Source organism: Oreochromis niloticus, linkage group LG20 (assembly GCF_001858045.2).
Source record: "Oreochromis niloticus isolate F11D_XX linkage group LG20, O_niloticus_UMD_NMBU, whole genome shotgun sequence".
Lineage (NCBI taxonomy): Eukaryota > Metazoa > Chordata > Actinopteri > Cichliformes > Cichlidae > Oreochromis > Oreochromis niloticus.
In genome coordinates, this window is record NC_031984.2 from 17,974,590 (window position 1) to 17,997,748 (window position 23,159).

Below are 23,159 nucleotides of genomic sequence, written 5' to 3' on the forward strand. Positions count from 1 at the left end.
GAAAACAGCTGTGTCAAAAAACTGTGAGCCTGTAACAATAGAGGTTAACTGAATTTTTGAAACGAACCTTTAACGGTTTTAGGAAATTACCAGATTTTTGATGCATAAATCAGAGTCTCAGAGATGAAGAAGGGAATCATGCCTCAATAATAGCAGGAGCTGCACCATGTTGACATGAAAATGTGAAACTACGTATGCAAACATAATGCACTCCAATGAATAAACACTGTACTTCTATAGCACCGGACTCCTTCGCGCTAGTCTCACTACACCAATCTGATTAGCACATCACATACATAGCTTTAAGCAAGCCAGTGGTCATTGTAAATTTATGTTAAATTTACAGTAATATACTACTAACATAACTTAGCTCTTTGCAAGCACTTGCAACCACACCTAGCATGCTAACACTAAGCTAGCCAAGAACCCAGAGAGGCGTCAAAGCTGAGTGAATGCAGCCTATGCTGGTTAGAGATTGTGGTGACTCTCAAGGTGAGGCAATAACAACCCAATGAGAATCGATAAGAGGCTCAATAAGGAATCAAATAGATAAGTGATATTGATAAGGGAATTTCTAAATTCTTATTAATTCCTATTGCTACCATCTCTTGCTCAGATTATAGAATATTAAAATATTTCCTATCATTATTATGCAGAGGACACACAAATGTCACCTCAAGACTAAAGGGGACCTTGACTCTAAAATTGCACTGAGCAAATTATAAGTGTAACTTCCAGCAGCTGAACTCAGAAATGACTGAAATAGTTGTTTTTGGCCCTAAAGAAAAAATAATAAAAGTCTCAGTCTATTTAGAAAGCATTATGCTTAAATCCTCAAACCAGGTTGGTGTAATTATGGACTCTGGCCTAAATTTCAACAACCACATTAAAACAATTACAAAATCATTCAATAATGGCATCTGTCTAAAGCGGATACAGAAAAACTTGTTGAAGCGTTTATTTTTAGCAGATTAAACTATTCAAACAGTGTTTTTGTGAGTATTAGCCAAAAGTCAATCACACAGTTACAGCTCATTCACAGAATCCTGCAGCTGTAATTTTAAAAATCATCAAAAAAGTCAAGCATTTTACTCCTATCCTCAAATCTGTATATTGGCTTCCTGTGTCTCAAAGGATAAATTTGAAAATACTTCCACAAATTAAAATGATCATTATGCATTTATATGTTTTTCTTCCAGCTTTAAATTTGGACAGAAACTCAGTGAAATAATCAGTGAAATCAGTGAATTCCACCTGTCTGTAACATTAGGAGATACTTACGTCTTTATTGGTGACATCTGCTTGGACCAGAGTTCCATTCAGGCATGGTTCCACGTAATGCAATTCCTCATTGTACTGGAGAATTACAGAAGTATTAATGTGCATTACTTTGAACCCAGCATTCAAAAAGAGCTGTTTAATCTACCATGAAAAAAGCAGTGTGAAGATGTTAAAAACTTTACTCATCTGGGTGAAAACTGCACATTACACTGCACAGAATATATAAACCCTTATGTGATGATAACTATCTACCATTTAATGCCTTAAAAACAGCTAAAATTAGACTAAGAAAGGCAGTGATAGTGCATTCTTCCAAAGCAAGTAACTTTGACCTTTTCAGTCTATGTGCATGTGTGTGTGAATATGTTTTTTTTAGTTTTACTTCTTTGGATGCGGAGACATTTTGCCCCACATATCCAAATCTCGCTGCACGAGCACACACATAATTTGTTCCACCTCTGCAAATACTTTAGACAAAATAATACTATTTCCATTTTATAATGTGTGCAACACCGTAAAAGTGACACAGTAATAAATAACAAACAAAAAGAGGAAAGAGGAAACACATAAGTCAAAATGACATATCCTTTTAAAGAGAGTCTGGGGAAACAATGTGTTTCTGCCTGATTGTCAAATCCTCTTTTTCTCTATTTTTCCAAAGAAGAGTTTTCAACATGATTAGGATATTAAATGATAATGAAAACTTTGCTCAGTGAGGAAAGCGACTGAACGTGACTATGGAAATGTTTTGATGTGAAATCACATCAGACACACACACTCACGGTCATACACACACACTTGCAGAGTTGCATCACGCTGAAATACGATAACAATATTTTAGGTGCCTGCGGCTGGATCCAATCACAACTGCCTCTTTTGCATTTTAAATCTCCATTCAGCTGACTGTTAATTGGTTGTGAGCATGACAGGAGAGAAAGTTCATTCGTTCCAGCATTTCCTCTGATCTGAGAAGGAAAAGATGTGGGTCTTTGTTTTTTTGTGTTTGTTTGTTTTTGTGAATACATTTGCGCACCTATCCGAGTCTAACAGTGTTTTCGACCGTGCAGACTTACAGCGATGATGTTAAAAAAATCGTCATCTCCAAGAGTGTCCAGTATGGAGGAAACCGTCTGCCTGGCAATAGTCAGTCTCAGGCCTTTCATGCTGCCACTTACATCCACCAGGATCACCACGTCCTTTGGAGAGGTGGCAGCCTGGATATACCATTTCCGGTTTCGACAGTCAAAAGCAATAACTCCGTGCTCATCTGGCTTCCATTTGATTCCTTTAAGAATGCCACAAATCAAACAGATGAACAATGAAATGCTAAAGTACTGGAGTACTAAGAAAAAAAAAGGGATAAAAAAAGGTGGGCCAAGAAGTCATTTCTTTAAACAACCTTTGGGATTTTGTACCAAAACATACTCTTTCTCTATCACAGTTGAATTTAAAGTTGCTTTAAAAATACATTTGCCTTTACAGTATCATGCTATGTAGAAATTCTTTTATATTAAAACATCTTTTTTTTAACTTATGTTGCAGGATTGGCAGTCCCTTTAGCACCTTAGTGCAGAGTGACTGTTCTGACTTTAAATACACAGAAGACTCCATAAAACACACTGCAGGGTATTTTCATGTTTTGTTTCAGGGGTTTTTTTTCCAATTGACAGAAAATATGATTTGATGGGTTATTTAAGCATAGAATTGATTAATGCAGTAATGACTTTGGAGCCCCTGAGGTCAGATGCTTACTAGTGGACAGCTGAGGAAAATTCAACAGGTAACACTGAACATTTAACATTTTCTTTTTGAAAATTTACAGTTAAAAAAGTAAAAAGTTAAGAAAACAGAAAAGTAAAACACTTTCTGTTGATTTCATCATATTTCATGCTAAATATAACATCTATCCCCCCTTTTGATAATGCTTCTCCTACAAAAAATATTCACACCACCTCACCTGTGTCAAATGTTTTAATATTTTTCTTATTTTCTTTACACACAGCCTAATCTCTGCAAACTCCCACTGTTCTGCATTTCTACCCCCCTCTATCTCATTGCTAACCTCCAGTCTCCTGCTGTCAGTTACTGAAGATTCCCATTACTGCTTCATAAAGACGGCTACTTAATTACAAAAACACAGACAGTCATCCCCAGATCACATCCATCCTTATAACAAACACACACTTACCTGGGTACTGCCTGAAAAAGCCTTTGGCACTGCCAAAGTACTGCCATATGAGTGATGGGTCTCTCTCAAAGTTATCCACAAACACTTTGTTCAAGGCCTCAGACCAGTACACTCCATTGACAATTGCGGAGTCTGAGTGAGAAAAATGGAGAGGCAGACAAACATTGAAGGGAGGAAAAAAGGTTAAATATATATATTTTTTTACAGTCCAGGAGGTTGGAGCATATATTCTCTGGTGCCTGCTCATTCAGTCATATCATATCACACGCTGCACGTCCACAGGCTACTACCGGGCACTATTCATTTGAGACAGATGCAGGAAAGGAGTTAGCAGAAAAACAGAGTAAAAAATGAGAGAAGAGAAACAATATTAAAAGGATGAAAAAGAGGCAGGATAGAGGAGACTGCTGAATTTTAACCCATAAAAAGTTAAAGTGCAATAATTATATATAGTCATGGTAAAAAGAAAGTACACCTCTTTTCAAATTTTATGTATCAGGACATTAAAAAAAACTCCTAGTAGGTCTTACAAGAAAGGTGAATACAACCACAGATGAACAGCAACATGCTATTATTTATTTAACAAAAAGTCCAAATGTAGAAGCAGTGTGTAAAAAATTAAGTGAACTCCATAATTCAGTAGTGTGTAGAGCCACCTTCAGCAGGTGTAACTTAAATGAATTGTTTTCTGTCTGACTTTCTCACATTGTTGTAGAGAAATTTTGTCCCACTCTTCTTTACAGCGTTGCTTCAGTTCATTAAGATTTGTAGGCAATTGTTCTTGCACAGCTTTTTTAAGGTCCTGCTATAGCATTTCAATGAAGCTGAATACCAGACTTGGCACCTCTTTTCTTTTTCTTTTTTCATTCTGTTGTAGATTTGCCGCTGCGCTTGTTATGACTGTCCTGGTGCGTCACCCAGTTTCAGCCAAGCTTTAATTGTCAGACAGGCAGCAACACTTTAGCATAGAGTGTTTATACTTTAGTAGACTTGAAATGACCTTGATAAACAAGAGTTTATGGCTGACTGAATGACTGCAAAGTGCCCAGTTTCTGTGATTGCAAAAAAAAGGCCAAAGCTTAACTTCTCTGTCACCCTGTTTTACAGTTGGTATGAGATGTTTATGTTCATTTGCTGTGTTTGACACTTGTCTTGTCTGAACATTGTTCCAGACGTCTTATGGTTTGTTCAGATGCAAACTGGCCATCTAAGCTGTGCTGCAATGTTCTTTTTAGAGAGAAAAGGCTTTCTCCTGGCAACCCTTCAAAACAACTCACACTGGTTCACTCTTTTTCTATCCATTCTGTCACTAACTTTAACGTTTAACACACTAACTGATGCCTGTAGAGTCTGAGGGGTGTTTTGCGGTTTCTCTGAACACTGAACGACCTGACCTTGGGGTGAATTTGCCTGGACCTCCACTCCTGGGAAAACTGCCTTGAACATTTTCCACTTGTGATTAAGCTTTCTCATAGTAGAATGATGGATTTAATATTTTTTGGAAATGGTCTTATAACCCTTTTCAGGCTGATGGGGAGCATTCAGCATTGCTGATGTCTTTCCTTTTTGGCATTATGTTAACACAACCCTGAATGCTCTGGAAATTTCAAAATACAATTTTACATTTTTTCAACACATTTTGCATCATATTTAGATTCATCTATAAACTGCCATAGCCTTTTATAGAGATGCTCACACTTGCTCCGATAGTCAAATGCATCTAATTAGCCTCACTTCGCTGCTTCTCTTAATTCCTATGGACATAGTGAGGCTATACTTAGTCTTTCACACACTGCTCCTGAATCTTTATCTTAATATTTGTTAAATAAATAATGACATGGTGTAATATGTCCTGTTTTGCAGTTCATCTGAGGTTGCTGAGGACCAGATGATTTTATGTGATGTAGATGAGTAAAACCTTACTGCTATTATTTAACATTTATGTTTTCAAAATAACTTTTTTTAAATATATTTGTCTAAGTAGTTACTGCATCCTGAATTTATACTTACAGTTATAGGCTTAGTGATATCTATTCTATAAATATCATGCTACAATTAAACTCAGATAGCTTGGCAATTAAAAACCGAAAGCAAAAACGACCAATTTAAGAAAAAATAAGGGTTTCTATATTAGTGCCAGTAGATAGACAGACAAACAGAGACAGCTATGAACTTAAAGTAAGTTAAATATTGCATCAAGCTGCTAAAACTGGAAATGTGGGCTTATTCAGTGCACATCTTCCACGATAACCATGTGCATCTATACACTGCATATATTATGTGCAATAGTATTTGCTTATAATTCCATCCAAATGGCAAATCCAATTACTAAACCTTCTTTTCAATTTGCAGGCTGAGAGCGTTATGAATGTACTGGTTAGAGACCAGACAGACAAGCTTATTATAGCTGGTTATTACTTGGTTCAGAAGCGGGGCGAGGAAGATGGGAGCAGAAAAGGATGAACAGACAGATAGACACAAGTGTACGGCAGGACAGACACAAAATATACCCTTTAGACAGCAATAAAAAAGACAGGAAGGCAGATAGAAAGAGCTAGAAAATTACTGGGAGACAGACAGACAAGTACCTAATGGACAAAGAGAAAGAAAAGTAGATAACAGATTCCCCATCATTGTCTACGTTGCCAGCATTGTTCTGCTGTCAACAGTCATGCCAATAAGCCATGATTGAATTATTCTTCTGGAAGCTAGCACACTAAAGCCCCTCTCTTGATAGTAAACACCCATCCACCTCTATGAAGTGGAGTTGAGAGGAGGCTGGATTTGATCCAGGCCATATTTACACAACAATAGTCACTTCTGGTGCAGTTTGAGTGTCTATTACAATCTCAGCTCATGATGAGGAAGGAAGTATGGGCTCTACTTCCCCCATTAGCTGTCATTTAAATTCATCTCAGCTAATGCACTCCATACTTCAATCTAAGAAGCTGCCATGATCATGTACAGCATTGTACACTATATATACACGTTCATGTGCACAAATATTACTTTTATTGTCCTGAATTACTTGATTCGGGTTATTTTCATCATTCATGTTATTAGGTTACATCTATTGATCAAGTAGGAAAGCTAAATATAACGAGTAAGAAACCATGAAAGGAGAGAACTGGAAAAGCAATTGCTATGTGTATGTTTGAATATACATACTGGATATACTCGTGGACTGTTGTGACCCCCTTTAAATGTGTGCATAGGTTTACTTCTTCCATGTCACGTTTCTGTCATTCAGCATCATAAAAATGATTGTGTGAGATATATTTTTGAAAGATGGATGTTTGAAAGTGGCAAGCTCCTTTTGCGATTAATCTCTCGAGAGAGGGGGAGAGCTCTCTGCTGCCATGGACTTAAACTGCAATTCATCACAGCTGATGCCAAACAATTTATGAAGTACAGAGGCTACAAACAGCTCTTCAGCAGCATTACGAACAGGTTGAGATGACTGTGATTGGCTAGTATGTATGGGAAAAACAGCTTTTTCATTCCAGAACTTTGCTCAGAATCATTATCAATTTAATATACTGAAGAAAAGATTATTGACAGATTACCTTCTGATTTTAGTAAGACTGTTAGACTGCCTACTATAGATTTTTAAAAAGTTCTAGAAACTTGCATTACAATGACACGATACACTGCACAGTGAAATAGCATCAGATGACCCTTCAAACCTTAGATTTGTTACTAAAACTGGCCTTCTTGGATCATTTTTCATCCTCTCAGCTGCACCTGTAGCCCCAAACCTGCACTAATATGGCACCTTGTGTTTTCCAGCACAGGGCTATTTTCTATCTGAACACCTGCTAGCCCCCTTTCTGTAAGATCGTGGTACTTGTAAAAAAATAAAATAAAATATAGTGCTAGCTAGCATCCTGTAACATTAAACATAAAAAGTGCAAATCCTGCATTAAAGACATGCACTTGCAATTTTCTCAAAATTAAAATTTATCGTAAAAATGGTTGCAAATGCTTTAAATAATTGTACACATACATTTTCTTACTCTAAGAACATATCTCTAAGTCTCTTTTAACAGAAAAGTGAGGCTTCAAATCTTGAAAAGCTCCCTGAAGTTCCAGCCAATACGCTGAATTTATTGCTACCCATGAATAAATCTCGCAAAAGTAAAATCTTTAAAGCTGTGTGTGTGTATTAGCTTGTATAAATGTGCGTGTGTAACTCTACTCATTTGCCTGTGAATCAAATCAAAATTACTTTTGCTCTCGCTGTATCAGCCTACAAGCCTGCCAACCCCAGCTCCTAGCACTTTCATTCATTTCATTTCATTCATTCACCTCCTGTCACTCTCACTTCCTTCTTCTCTTTTTTCTACCTAGCTGCAATTAATCTGTTGCTCAGACCTTCCATCAGTCTGACTTAACCTACTTTCTTTCTCATTTACTTTCTCCCTCTTCCCTTCTCGCTCTCGCCATATAATTTCTTTGCCTCTGTTAGCTTGGTTAAGCTGACATGACATTCACGCTGTCCGCTGAGCCTTGTACAAGGCCATGACTTCTCGAGTTGGACTTAAGTGGATAGTAAATTAGTGGAAGTCTAATTATTTAACTGCTAATTAAGTCAGTGTGTGGCAGGGATGATCCAAATAGTTAAAGTTAATGAATTCAAATCTGCCTCCTGACATGCGCATTAGCTCACACACCAACATTTTTGCTGATTCCACATTTTTAGACTAGTGTTTTTAGTCATTTTTTTGTGACACAACAACAATAAAAATGATCTCAACATTTAGATCAACTGTTGAACTATAAAAACACATGGGTTTCATGCACATACCACAGCTTGTTTTAATGCTATGACCACAGGTGTGGGAGTAGGTAGGGGCGAAAAACCTAGTATCTCAAATTGTAAAACAACATTGATGTCTGAAATGCTCCAGGCCATTACTGATTGGTCAGATACAATTGTGTCACTGTCACATAACCTGATCTTTGCTGATTGGCTGGGAGAAATCCATGTGGTTCTACACCCTCACAGTGAGTCATGGGGGGGTCAATTTTGATGTCCATTTAGTTACCACATATCTTTTCTCACCCATTTAAGGGTTAAACCAAGCCAGTATTGTGCACATGCATTTTGAACATAAGCACTTTTACTTTACATTGGGGGTCGTGAACGTACCTTTGTTGTACATGTTGGTGGGCACTTGTACCACGCTGAGGTTGAGGTTGACTGACAAGTTGTTAAAGTGGTCATTGGGATGCAGGATAAATTCCCCTCCCAGCTCTACACTGTTCCCCTCCTCATCCACCTCATTGATCAGCACTGCATTAAAGTATTCATACTAGAAAGAGACAGAAAGAGAGAGAAACAGACATAAAACAAAGCACACACACAACATAACATACACAACACAGCTAAAAAGTCCCTGAAGCTGCCATACAGAGTCATGCATTTCAGTTTCAATATTCAGCTTGCCCAATCACTCGGTAGAATCCAATGTATAGAAGTACTGGGTCACTTAAAGCGCTGAATCAGAAAGTAGTTTGCGTGCTGTGGTAACCTGAATCCTTGGATGATCCCAGACGTGCATGTTGTTACAGTTGAAAGCTGCTGAGTTGACAGATCTCTCCTCAAACCTCTGAACACTCCCTTTCTAGCTAGATGTACTGGCTCTGGTGTATTTTTAGTACTGCGCATACTGGGGAGACTATTAATAAATCATAAAGCTGGATAAATATAGAGCACATGACTCCCAGCATCCCAAAGGCTCTTAAGTCTGAGATACCATACAGGGCAATGCCTGCACAGGCTACAGTTAACGCAGAACAAAAGACAACAATCAGATGAACATAGTGAAGCAAGTGAAAGAAAAACATCTCAGTGTTTACATGGAAATAAACTATACAGATATATACAGAGGTACAAAAAGCATGCAAGCTGAAACCAGCATGTTTAAATGTTTATCATGACTTGATTCTATCTGTGTCACACTATTTTTGATATAAAAACAGTCTTTAGTTGTGAAACTGTGCCCAAATAAAAAAAAAAATGTCATCCATCCATCCTCTTCCACTTATCCTTTTCAGGGTTGTTTACAAGTGTGGCCAAAAACTCCCAAGTGATGCCAAATTGATTTTAGGTGACATTCAAACCACCACCCCTATATTTAATTTAAACAAAATACAGTTTTCTTCAAAATGACTACAGCTATGTGGGTCCTTAGAATAACAAATGCTTTTAAGCTCTGGTTAATTTCTTCCTTACTTTAATTGAAAAATCTATATCCTTTACTTTGTTTTTATTCTCAGTAGCAGTAGCAACACTCCCTTGGGCAGGTGTGCAGTGGCGATTACATGGCTTACAGTCACAATGATTTCTCTTGTAATCAAACAGAATAAGGTCTGAAAAGGGCTCTTGACAAAAATGAATAGCCGTTCCCTCAAGTCTAATACAAAGCCTCAGTACATGTGCTATCATTCAGAGGGGTACAGACACTCTCTGGACTTCCTGAGGCATAAGCTGTAACTGAAAAGACAGCAGACTGAAGTAAAGAGTCAGTCTGTATGGAGGCAAGCACTTAGTAGGCCCTTTTCTACATGGGATGGAAGAACCCCTTGCCCCATCAACCCAGTTCTCTATTCTGGCACCAGTAACCTTCATTTGGGCTAAATCTTTCTAGCGTCTCTGTGAAGCACCATCATCCCTTCAGCACAGAGCAAAACACAGATAAAGCCATCAATTAGGCTGGCAACAACAGTGCCTATCGGTGTAATTAATCAGGCCTGATTAGACTTATTAGCCTTTTATCAAGGGGAACACTGCCATTTCAAGGTGAGGGAGATCAGTGTTGCATATTATGTTCCATATTTTTAGGCTTTTACCTGACTCTTTCTATTCTTGCATGAACACAAAACTTAAAAAGATCGGTCCAAGCATTTTCATCTTTCACTATACTCGGTTTTAGCAAGAGAAGAAAAAAACAAGATGAAATGACCAAAACATACGGAGCAGCAAGCAGATTAAATAAGCAAACACAACATCACAACATCAGCTACTGCATGAGATTGCATTCGTAAGCATTTAGTTACAGTACAAGTACATTAGTATGCGACTCACTTCAGGGACTTGTAAAAAAAAATCGTAGGCACATTGACCTTTATGATGTTTGGAATACCATCTATTTTCTACAACCGGTACGGTACCTGTGTTTTTCAGTCCAACAGAATGAACAGAATTTAAATTAGCTGACTCTGACATCGGCATTTTCATTTGAGTTCTGCTGTCTTGCTTTGGGGAATCACTTCAAAATGTGCCTTTAAAGATAGAAGGAAGTGTGAGGATATTTTAAAGGATTTTCTTTAAGCCTGTAACTATAGTCTAGTAACTATGAAACATCAGGCTGTTAACAAATACAAATGCAGTGAAACAGAATTAATTTTCACTGCTTAATGATAATTATAGAAACAAATCAGGAAAGGAGATGAGATGAAGCTGCTGAGAGGGACAAATAGAAAATATTAAAAATAGATTTGGACTGTACGGAACTGTGAAAGGCAATAATATGTTAGCTGTGTTCACAGCTTTATGTCATTCTAATAATGTATTATAATATATATCTTGTCTACAATGCCACTTGATCTGGAACCCAGAATCTCCCTTTATTAGAAATTGAGAAATCTGGTGAGGTTGTAAATAATAGCAAGATTTTTATTTATTTATTTTTTTTATTGTACTTGATCTATCTATCTTTGACAACTGTACCTTTATCCACTGATAAAGAAGCCCTGAGTTCCTCAGCCACAGCACAACTGTACTTAAACCTCTCAGAGCTCCATCTCCATAAGAAATACATGCATTGCACAAAGACTGTATGAATGGCAGTAATGAAAATTACAACTCTTGTGTTTGTGGCTGCTAAATATTCAATTGACTGTACGTGCTTAAGGTAAAGCTCCATTGTGTCTTCACTCTGTTCACGCTGTGTCTTTTGTACCGTTTCTATCATTCTCTCATTTACTTGCTTTTCTGCCTCTCAACTCAATTTTCCCCTTTTGTGTTCCTGCTCAGTCTGCTTCTTATTTCCCATTGTTAGCTTGTTGTACATTCCTCACCACCTTCTGTCTCTTCCTGGTGTTCAGCTCCCATTGGCTCCCTTCTGCATTTATGTGACTTGGCTAATATCAGCTATATCTGTGGGAAAACTGTTGCACTTCCAGGTTGTCACAGACTAATATCCCTCCCCCATCTGCCTGTTCATTCCCTGCCTGTACAACAGGTGGAATTTTTTTTTTTTAAATCCACCTGTTGTAAAATACAAATTAGCACTATTACTATTATTATGATTAAAATATAAACACATCAAAGTTTTTTTTATTTTAGTGAGTAATCGAATCTAATAAAAAGATTTTGGGTTTTAGAATACCTTTGCCTTATTTTAACTAGATCTGGAATAAAAACTGAATAACGGTGTTGTTATCCTAAAGAACTTCTAGCGATATGAGGAATGGTTGGCGTTTTCAGTTACCGAGTGCCCCATAAATGTTCAAATAAGTTTGAGCTCAGGTACTGTGGAGGTTAAGTCCATAACACTCAGCACTCTTTGCTCTTCAACTGCGTTTAAGTGCTTCTTATGTAACGTTTTGACATACTGTATGTTAGCAGGCATTATCCTGCTGGGGGATGTATTCCTCTTCATGAAGGTGGAAACCAGAGTGTGCAGCATGTCTCTGAAGACTGAAGTGCTGCTTTCTCTTTGTCAGAGTGTAGACAATTCAGTGGAGGTACCCCACTCCCTAACAAACAGTTTTTCACTGTGGATTTGAAACACATTTTGTCTCATGCTTGCCTCCTTACCGTTTTGTTGCATCAGTAAATTGGATCTTTTTTTTTGTACAGTCATCCACTCAGACATATTGATATGTCTTAGCCCATTCCAATTATTGGCCTCATTTTCCCTCCTGAGACGTACTTTCAAATCTGCTACTTATCCACCGAGACTAAAACTAGACAGACATTTTTTTTTTCTGTCTAAAATCTCTTCAATTTATTTTAAGCAACCTCTGTATCGTGATAAAGTTTCAGTGATTTGATGCTTTAAATCAGTGTTGCCCTAGCGATGGGTTAATCAGATACCTTTTAAGGTTAATTGTAATTTGTAACTTCAAGTCACCATTAGCAGCATAATCACTGGAAACAGCAAGTGTCCGGCTCCCAAGTATAAAATTTTCTCGAGTTCCAGGTGAGCGATTGAAGCTAGTGACAATGAGAGCAGAGTATAGTTTTGGATGACATATGACCTAGTAATAAATACATTAAAGAGTTACCTAGGCAACCAGAGTGTGCAACATCTGCAAGCGACCAGCAATCAGCTAATAGGTGATGCGTGATGAGATAATCTCTTTCAGTGTGGATGCAGCTGTAGTAAGCACTGCTCTGCTTGTCTGTCACTTTGTCATAGCACTAAAGAGTCGAGTAAATTAAGGTGAGTGTCCCCTGATTGCAGCGCCGATGGAAGAAAACCAACTAAAAAATGCTTCCAAAAATGCTCAATTTTGATTATGAAACAAAATAGAAGTGGAGAACTGTTTCTATGTATTCTTTATGATTATTTCTGATTATTTTGAGGTTCCCATTAAAATTATTACTTTTTTTAAATGACATTTTAAACATTGTGACCTATCTATATACACTTAAACAACAAAGGTTTCTTATAGAAGTGGCTACCTAGAAGACGGAGAGCAACACTTAAAAACGACTCAATTGAAAGAAACAATTAAAGCTGTGCATATTTTAACTGTTAATTGTTTTGAAAAACAGAAATGAGAAAGATAAGTCACCAGAGGCAACAGCAATTCAAAGTATAGAAAACACAATGCTTAAAAAAAAGTAAAACATAACACAGCTAATTAATCTGCTAACAAACTCATTTATATTCACAGTATGTTGTCTTTAATTTTGATTAAAATTGCACATTTTCAATAGTGCGAGAGTGAGTGTGGGTGTCTGAATGGAGTCCAGGGCAAACCATGATGTGTAACTGTGTGTGTGTGTGTGTCTCTGCATCTATGCAGGGTTCCGAGTATGATTTGAGGCTGTGCAAGTGTGTGCATGTGTGTCCAAGTGTGGGTGTCTGTGTTGAGTACGTCAATTATGCCATTCCAGCATTACAGTAAAGGAGTGCCCAGTGCCGCTAATGCAGTCCCAGATCATGGTGTTAACAACCTGATCTTTAACGCTGCGGTGCATTACGTTGAGAGATTGTACCATCAGCACCCACTCACTTAGTGTGGGACAGACAAAGAGGGAGAGGATGAATAAAGGGTTAGCAAAAGGTAAAAAGTGGAGCCTTTTCAGTTCCCTTTTTCAAAATGCATGCCAAAAAGGATACATTTATTGTGTAATATGTACCACCTCACATTAAAATATTATTACTGCACTGAGTTTGATATAATCACACGATAATGCTAAGTGGATTTACAAAAACAATCACTTTCTGCCTTTAATTCTTTGGCGCGACTTTTGAACATATAGAACCATGAGACCGATCGCTAAGTGAAAATTAGCCTTTTAACAAATGCTCACCAACCACTTTGTTAGGCACACCTGTTCAGATGCACACTTATGCAAAGGCCTTCTCTAATTATTATAATCTAATCTAATTTTTGCTTCTGCTATTTTAGTAAATGTGCTCCAGTGTTTCTCTGGAAATTTCACAAGTTTCTACATGTGAAGATTTGTGCAACTTTTGCAGGAATGTCTTACAAATAGAAGCACATAATGCTGATATTGTCTCTAGATTACAAAGTGGTTGTCTCTCTAACACTGGCTGCACACTGCACAATGGAAACTGAGTTGAGTGTAGTATATTTCTATCAACTCGTATTTATTTTTTTAGTTACAGATTGGTCAAAATATTGCTTTTCAATGAAAAAAAAAAACTAAAAAGCAAACACTGCAAAAGTTTAATTTGTCTCCTAGAGGAGCACCGATGCAGTTTAGTACAAGCCATATATCTGAAGGCTACCATACACTTTTTGGTGATTTTAATATTTTTCCTGCAGAAAGTCAGACAGTGGATCAACAGCCTCAAGAGAAAAAGACACAACATGTGATTTGGAAAGGATTGACCATGATGCCCCACCCTCTGGTGCTCACGTTTAAATGTAATCTTGACTTAGACTCTTTTCCCCGCGCACCTCTCTGCTCTTTTTGCCACAGTTTGGAAAGGAAGAAGACTCCCAGAGTGTGAAAATGCGAGTCGAAAACAACCGGGGGCATGGATATAGGTAATCAGGGGGTAAACAAGACAGCAGATTGAGTAAATAACTTGGAGGAAAAGGCCAAGTAAGAGTTTATATGCCTCACTTGAAATCCTACTTCACGCAGCTTAAACTTTGTGCTCACCAACTCTGAGTCAAACATGTCTGGAAGTCTATAGAAGCCACATGGGGGCATAATGCACAAACACACCTGACGACAAATCTCTCACAGATGTGTTTGAGAGTTTCTATCTTGCCTCGTCAGGTGACATAGAAATTATCTGCGTTTATCCGACCTTTCCTTTGGAGCTTGTAGAAATATAGAGGAAAAAGTCAGTTATGGTTGTTAAAAGTGATGAACAAAGTTTGTTTGCATCAAAGATTTAAATCCACTTTTCTTAGTTTTAAAGTTAGCTTTATATTATTGCATGTGGGTAAATGTAAAAACATACCAGTAGGTACTACTTAAGTTTATTGGTAGACACAGCATGATGAACAAAAATGAAGACTATGCTTCCAAGTTTGATACTTGCTCTGCACACAGAAAATAGTCCAATGCTTGCAAATAGTTTGATGTGAGTACTTAAGTCTTTTCTTTATTCTCACTTAACAATATTCTACAGTGTTGTTTCACATTATGCTATTTTGGTATTGTTACCGAACTAACATCCACCCATATTAATGAAAAATTTACAACCTTACATACTTCACTTTTATCAAACTTTAGCTTGCTTTAAGCAACATGGGGTCTAACTGGCATGTGTCTTTCTCTTGATGCTCTTTGTGCTTGTTGCTGAGGAGACAGTTCAATATTACAAACCTCCACTGCCTCACTCAACAATCAACACTGTTTCTGTCTCTGTGGGGAACCTTTCTGAACCATTTTCTGTGACACTGTTAACAAAGTACTTCAGACTACTTTGTGGGTAAGTTTCACTTCAATTCAATTCAAGTTTATTCATACAGAGTCTCAAGGCACTTCATACTATAAGGTACAAAACCAACAATCAAATAATCCTCTATAAGTGACAGTGGGAAGGAAAAACTCCCTTTTAACAGGAAGAAATCTAGCAGAACCATGCTAAGGGTAGTTTACCCATCCGTCTCAACCAGTTGTGTGTAACTGTGCAATATACAATGGGCGATCAAAGCCTAGTCTTGATTAAATAGCTATTAAAAAAATCCTAAAATCACACAAGTGCCCATGCATGTGACAGGACATTGACGCAGGCAATACTTTGAAAACACAGGCAGAGACATGGGTCAAAACATTTTTGATATTATTAAGCACGCCATCTTGGCAAATCAACAAGCAAGTGGCTACCTCTCTGCAGTCTACGATAATACCCCAGACATGGGAGTATGAGAACAAAAAAACAGATTAAGCATTTCTTTCTGACTGCTCCCTCCTGACTGGGGCCACATTTTCAGTCAACATCGGGCTTAGCAATTGGCTGTTTGTTTCCAACCTCCAAGGAAGGATTCACTGGCTGGAGAGTGCATGGGAGACTGCTCTCTGCTTTCCTATTTACAGTACATGAGCAATGCGGGTAAAAGAGTGAGAGAGGAAAATCGCAGCAGATTACCGTGCCAATTTCACATGGAAGCAGAAGAGCTCTGGAAAGGATAGATAAGGAAATTCCTATCAAATCGCTGCCAGCCAAATATGTATCCAATAGCAATAAACCACACAAACATTTTATAATAAACTCAGAATAGTGATGGAGGAGGTTTCACCCTACAGGATGTGGTATTTTTAGCACAGCTGGCAATAATTACCATCTATTCACCATGTTCTGCAGTAAAAAGTGCTATTAGAAATGCCACCATCAGAGCAGTACAGACATGAACCATGCACACCTACACAGGTGCACACGTACAGTGCTACAAAAATATACATGCATGTTCACATGCAGGTAAACAGCTTCTGCATTTCATGATCACACCTCAAGAATGCTTAATCATTTCACTTTTTTGCTCAGACAATTTAAACACAATTTACAATAAAAAGAAATATGTTTATTACAGAATTTAATTTAATTACCATAACGTATTAGCCCAGTTACCCATAGATAAGCCATCAGATAAACCAAACATAGGCACGCTAACAAGCATACTGAACAAAGACAATGATCTAGTACCACCATGATGAGCCTGATAAAGAAATAGTGATTATTATACGTATGAGGTCGTCACACAATGCAAAGTCTGTCTTTGTCTGTGACAATTAAAATTTACCAATATATCTGTTAGTACAACACAAAGTTGTCTAAATATTAGGACTGATGTCATCTCAGTGATACCTGTAACAACAGTCTTTTTATCCTCCTCTGCTGTTAGTGATCAATTAATTATTAGTTTAGAAGTGACGCACAGCATGACGCTGAGTGATACTGAGTTTGCTATGCCAGCAAATGGTATAAAAGAAACTGAGCTGGTGTATGAATGTTATTGCTGAAAAAACCACAGTTGGCAACGTATGTATTTCCATTGCATGTTGAAATTAGAGTGTCTCATGAAAACCTTTTTCAGACTCTGTGTTTTGTTTTATTTTTTGTCTTCCATAACAGGTTTTGGTGTCTGCAGCTGTTGGATATATTCCTTCCAAAATACAACAGACTTCTCAGTCAGCTTGGTTTGCATGGTGTACTGTTGGAGCAGTACTCCAGTTGGTTTCTTCAGTTTGTTTCTCATTTTGATATTAAATGACACAACCAGTACCTCGCCTTCCTCTCCAGATTTCTCTTTGTGCAGCACGGTATGTCTACACTACCAAATCCCTGTCACCCAAAGGAAAGGAACAGACCCATTATTCAATTCAGCAATGTGACAGACTTTATTCAGTTCAAAGTGAATGTGAAGCAAGGCTGTAACCTGCATGCCTTCAGCATGCTACTCTACTGGTAAAGCACTCTTGCATTGCATAGCTTTGTTGATTCACGGCTAGCTTTTGTAGCCATCTTCTGCCAGTTTGGGGTAATATCAGAAACACGTATTACGGAAAATGTAGAGTACTCTAATTCTAGTTGTGCTACTAATGCTATTTTTGCTTTGCTCCTGCCAGTGACAAGACAGAAGTCATAGTGGGCAACAATATTCTTTAGTTGGGTCAAATTACATGTTTATATTTCCTTTCTTCATTCCCTCTCACCATCTTCTTTTTCTTTCCCTTTGTCTCCTCTTTGTCTCCAGACACATTATATAGGTATGGTAGTATAAGGTATCTTGATAACTGTATATTAGAAAATGCAAAACTCTCAATTTACTGTTTTTTATTAACCAGTATCAACTTCTGAAGCTAAAAAGCATTAAAAATAAAACAAAAGAATGCTCATCTCATCACCACCAAGTACTTATCAGCATAAAGCACCACTGTGATCCCACACAATGTTACTGCATATTAAGCTGCATAGCAAACAAAAAAGACAAACCCGGTACTCCATAAATATCAAATACAAATGCACATACACATGACCACAAACCATGCAGAACTGCAGAACTATATACAATACTTCCAACCCAATATTGAAGAAGACAGTTTTGTTTGCCCTTGTTTATGAATAAATTATTAGTTAAAACTATGTTAAACGGAGCGGTTTCTGTTTTTTGTTTTGTCTCCTATATGTGTGTGAATGTGTGCACTTGGGTGTGAGCAGTGTTTTAAAGCACAGTCAGAGTGTTAAATGGTGTAATTTTCCTTTACAGATCGAAGGAGGGAAATTTCAGTTTGTGGAAAAAACAAGAACATCAAAAAAAAAAAAAAGAAATGACAGGGGCAGAGCTGGACAACAGTCAGTGGTTAAATTTAGCAATTGATCCTCCTTAATAACCAATGACAGCAGAACACCACAGGATATTCACTGTAATACCTTTAAAACCTGACAGAGTAAACACATACTCGCTGCTACTGTCACTAACACACATAACACGGCTGCCAAGCAATTTATAAGTAGTTTTCCAGCAAATACTCCCAAGTCGACTTAGTATCATATTTCCTCTTTAAAACTCAAGTTTCTGCTGTTGCTCCTCCTACTTTAAGAAACTTCTGAGATGTGCTAGATGCTTGAACAAACTCTGGCAAAAATATCAAGTGAACACAGCCCCGCCACATATTCTGCCTCTCTCTGCCTCTCTCTCTTGCACACACACACACACACACACACACACACACACACACACAAAATACAAAGCTGCACTCTAAAAATTAAAGCTGCTCAAATGGATTTGAGGCAGAACCATGAGAGCAGAAGCTTGGTTTGGGGGTGTGTATACAGAAATGATTAGCTGAATGCATTTACCCAAGTCTGCAGAAGTGAGGATGGAACTCCCAGGGAGTCATTTAGAATGTGTTGAATGTTTGAGTGGGAATATGACAGAGATATAACACCATAAATAATTCATGATTTATGTTTCAGACTCAAAAGGTGTTTCCCACAGAGTATACTCAGATATAAAAACATGACTATTATTGCTTGCTTTACATATCTATTTGACAAACTAGATATGTTTCCTCCCCCATGCAATTAAATGTTTAGTTATTATACATCTGTAGGTGCAACTGCATCGCCTTTACTGTCTCCAGATTTGTTCAACTAAAAATAAGGATTTGCAGTATAATTGCACAGAGTTTCCCCTTAACCCTCGCCCTATTGAGGGGTATTATCAGAATGTTGAAAGCATCACAGGATCTACCTGAGACAGTAGGGGAATGCCCTAGTCATACTACACACGAAAATTACAGCTGATATGGGCACATTGCAAGCCCCCATTAGAGCTGCAATTATCCTCCTGGGAGTGAAGGAAAATTTCACCTGTTGATGTTACTATAGAATGGCCAGGTGGAAAAGGTGTTACCTTTGCTTGCTCCTGTCACGTCCCAGCATGCCTTGGAAAAGCATGAGGCAAATTGTGTACTATAACTCCCTGCAGTGCAGTGGTTGTTGGTCTCCACAGGGGCTGCTGTTTGTCACAGATTCTGTTCGTAATTTTTATGGATAGTTTTTCTAAGTCAGCCAAGGGTAGAGCATGGAGGGTGGAGGATTTGATGGTCTTTGAATTTTGTCTCTGTTTTTCGCAGACAATGTGATTTTGTTGGTTTCATCAAGCCATGACCTCCAGCTTGCACTGGGGCTGTTTGCGGCCAAGTGTGAAGTGGTTTGGATTCGAATTAGCAAATCTGAGGCCAGGCATTAAAAGGGTGGAGTGCCCACTCCTACTGTGGTTTCGGAATGAGCTGTTTCCCCAGGTGGAAGTGGTTATGTATCTCAGTTATTGCTCACAAATGAAGGAAGAGTAAAGCAGAAGATTGAGAGGTGTGGCTGCTACACCAGTCTGTTGTGGTGAATAGAGAGCTGTGCATGAAAGTGAATCAAGACTGATCAAGATTAATCACTATTCCTACCATCCCTCATTGTCACAAGATCTTAGTAGTGACTGAAAGAATAAAGATTATGGAAGGGAGTGGTAGAAATTGGGATCCTCTGAAGGGTATGTGCGCTTTGGTCATTTAGGAGGGGCTCAGAGTAAAACTGCTACTCCTTAACATCAAAAGGAGCCAGTGGAAGTGGTATCTGACCAGGATGCCTTTTAGGTGAAGTGATCTGGGTATGTACTGGAGGGCCCAGGGAAGACTCAGGAACCCCCTTCCAAACATGGTAAATAAGATGTTGAATAATAATGTGGATTATAGTTGGGATAAAAGCTGTAAGTTGTATTAAAACAGATTTGAATTTTACAAAATATGTAAATTAATTGTAACTCTGCAAAAATAGTAATCATATTTTGTTCTTTAGATGACATTAACTACATAATTCACAAAGCTGTGAGTAGAAATAAGGTTTGCTACTATTATTAATATTACTACCAAAAGTATTATTATTTCTCTATAATAACAGCAGACAAAAATTACAAACCTAAAAAACAAATGTAAACACTTATTTATAAAACATGATGCAAATTGATACTTTTTCTTTATTATTTTCATCATTAATGACTGAATTATTTAGCTGGTTGAATTGTCAGAATACTAGTGTCTGTCCGAGAGATACACACCTGTAGGTTTGGATCCTCTTCATGTTGAAGGTGAGCTTCCTCTGCTGCCTCTACCAGCCTCTACAGCAGTAGAGAAAATAAGAGAAATAGAATAGCTTGAGTAAAAAAGTGAATTGATTAGTGGGTCAAAAATAATAGGTGGAGAAACGTTCATACAGAAAAAAGCTTTACGACCAGCTTTAAAAGCACCCTTAGCACTTAGGCTACACTACAACCCCTTAGGAAACGCACAAATATACACACACAGATAGAAGACAGACATTGGGCTATCTCACGAAAAGAGCCTATTTTCCTTAATGGTTCAGCGGTAGAAGTAATGACCGCCTTTGGACACTATGACAACAAACTCCTTCATCAGTTCATGCTGTTTTACACATGCACTTTTTCGCTCATAAACTCAACAACAACAACAACATGTGATGACACACGAACATACGCACACACACATACACTCCATTATCACCCTCTTGCTGTTACCGTCTGCTGTGCGTGCCTCTATGTGGGTGAGGGTATATCTGTGCCTATAAGTCATCTGTGCCTTCTTTCACCCTATCTCCCGCTAATGAGAATAATCATCCTTTGAAAAAAGCCTGTGAGAAGCAGGCAGGCTGATGCTACTGTTTGCAAATGAAATACAATCATGGAAAATTAACAATTTTAAGAGATGGAGTTTATCATATAAAACAGAAAAAGAAAGAGGCCCCCTTCTATCTAATTAACAGTTTCAGTACTTCTGAATGTGGAGTCATTACAGAAATGTTCACTCTTTCAGTTGTTGCAAATTTTTGTTTTTGTGGTAGCACAAAATTGTTAAATGCATAAAATTGTCATTTTTGCATTATCCATTTTGTCCGTTTATGCTCAGAGCTCACAAAGTTTGTAGAAATTAACTTTAGACAGTTTATCCATTTTTTTTTCTCATCATGGACAGTGGTTCTGTCACTGAATAGTCCTTGGCTTCCTTCTTCCTGCTCAGTATACAGTCTCAGGATGGTGGATTTGGGGTGAAACTCTCCATGGATGGTCGGGAGCTTTCTTTGTCTTGATGTCTATCGCCTCCTTTGACCAGCTTATTATACCAGTCGGGTATCTGACTGCCAGCAAGGCGTAGGTGTTGATGGCCTGGATCTTGTTCTTCCCATTCAGCTGACTTCTCAGGAGTTGCCTTATTCTCTGCAGTATTTGGTGGTTGCAGCTTTCCTAGCAGCCTTGTCGTGGTTCCCATTTGCCTGTGGGATTCCCAGGTACTTGTAGCTGTCCTCGATGTCTGCAATGGTACCTTCTGGTAGTTCGACCCCCTCAGTTCTGACTACCTTCCCTCTCTTTGTTACCATCCAACTACACTTCTCCAGTCTGAATGACATTCCGATGTCATTTCTGTTGACACTTAGTGGTGTGGATCAGTGACTCGAAGTCTCGTTCACTCCTGGTATGTAGAGGAGGTGGCTGACAATTGCTCCATTCCGTATCTGTAGCCAGTCTTGTCAATGAGTCTTGTCTTCTCACTGAGAGGGTTTAGGCCTATGTAGAACAGCAGTGGCGACAGAGCATCTCCATCTCCGCACTTGATGGTGATTTGTGCTATTGGCTTGAAGTTGGCCTCTAGTGCTGTTTGCCATATCCCCATCAAAGGAACCTGTTGATCTTGTCTAGTTCTAGGCATTCCAGGATGCATGTGTCTTAGGCTTTCTTGTAGTCAATCCAAGAAGTTTGGAACCACCAGGACTCTCGGCCAATCTGAGTGATCAGGGTAGAAAGGCCTTAATCAAGAAGGTGACCAATACCCTAAAGGCCACTCTGACAGAGCTCCAGTATTGCTCGTGGAGAAAGGAGAACCTTCCAGAAGGAAAACTATTTCTGCATTACTCCACCAATGGCCTGTATTGTAGAGTAGTCAGTAAAAGCCACTCCAGTAAACATCACCTGAAGGACTATCAGAATATGAAAAACAAAATTCTCTGGTCTGATGACGTATTGGCCAAATGATGAGTTACCCACTCATCATTTGGCCAATGCTATCCCCAAAGTGAAGCATGGTGGTGGCAGCATCGCTGTGTGGATGCTTTTCGACAGCAGGAACTGGGAGACTATTTGGCATTAAGGGACAGATGAATGCAGCAACAAACAGAGACATCCTTGATGATAACCTGCTCCAGAGCAATCTGGAAGTCCGACTAGGCAAAGGTTCATCTTCCAATAGGACAATGACTCTAAGCACGCAGTCATGATAAAAATGGAGTGGCTTCAGGACCACTCTGGGCCTAGCTAATCCCCAGACTTGAACCCAATTAAACATCTCTGGAGAGATCTGCCAGTGCACTAATGCTGCCCATGCAACTTGATGGAGCAAGATCCGATTTACAAAGAAAAATGGGAGAAACTGCACAAAAATAGGTGTGCCAAGCTT

The 23,159-nt window shown here is 38.4% G+C and overlaps 1 protein-coding gene across 2 annotated transcripts in view; it reads right to left on the reverse strand.

Annotated features, from left to right (window-relative positions):
* The window catches only part of cacna2d3a (calcium channel, voltage-dependent, alpha 2/delta subunit 3a), a 114,502-nt gene that overhangs the window by 54,929 nt on the left and 36,414 nt on the right, over positions 1 to 23,159 (reverse strand). For both annotated transcript variants that reach the window (XM_013273215.2, XM_003448287.4), the window contains exons 4-8: positions 20,753 to 20,812; positions 8,622 to 8,784; positions 3,470 to 3,601; positions 2,355 to 2,566; positions 1,282 to 1,356 (exon numbers count right to left, since the gene is read on the reverse strand). In XM_013273215.2, the coding sequence (XP_013128669.1) occupies positions 1,282 to 1,356; positions 2,355 to 2,566; positions 3,470 to 3,601; positions 8,622 to 8,784; positions 20,753 to 20,812 (642 nt within the window). The remainder of the gene's footprint in view (positions 1 to 1,281; positions 1,357 to 2,354; positions 2,567 to 3,469; positions 3,602 to 8,621; positions 8,785 to 20,752; positions 20,813 to 23,159) is intronic.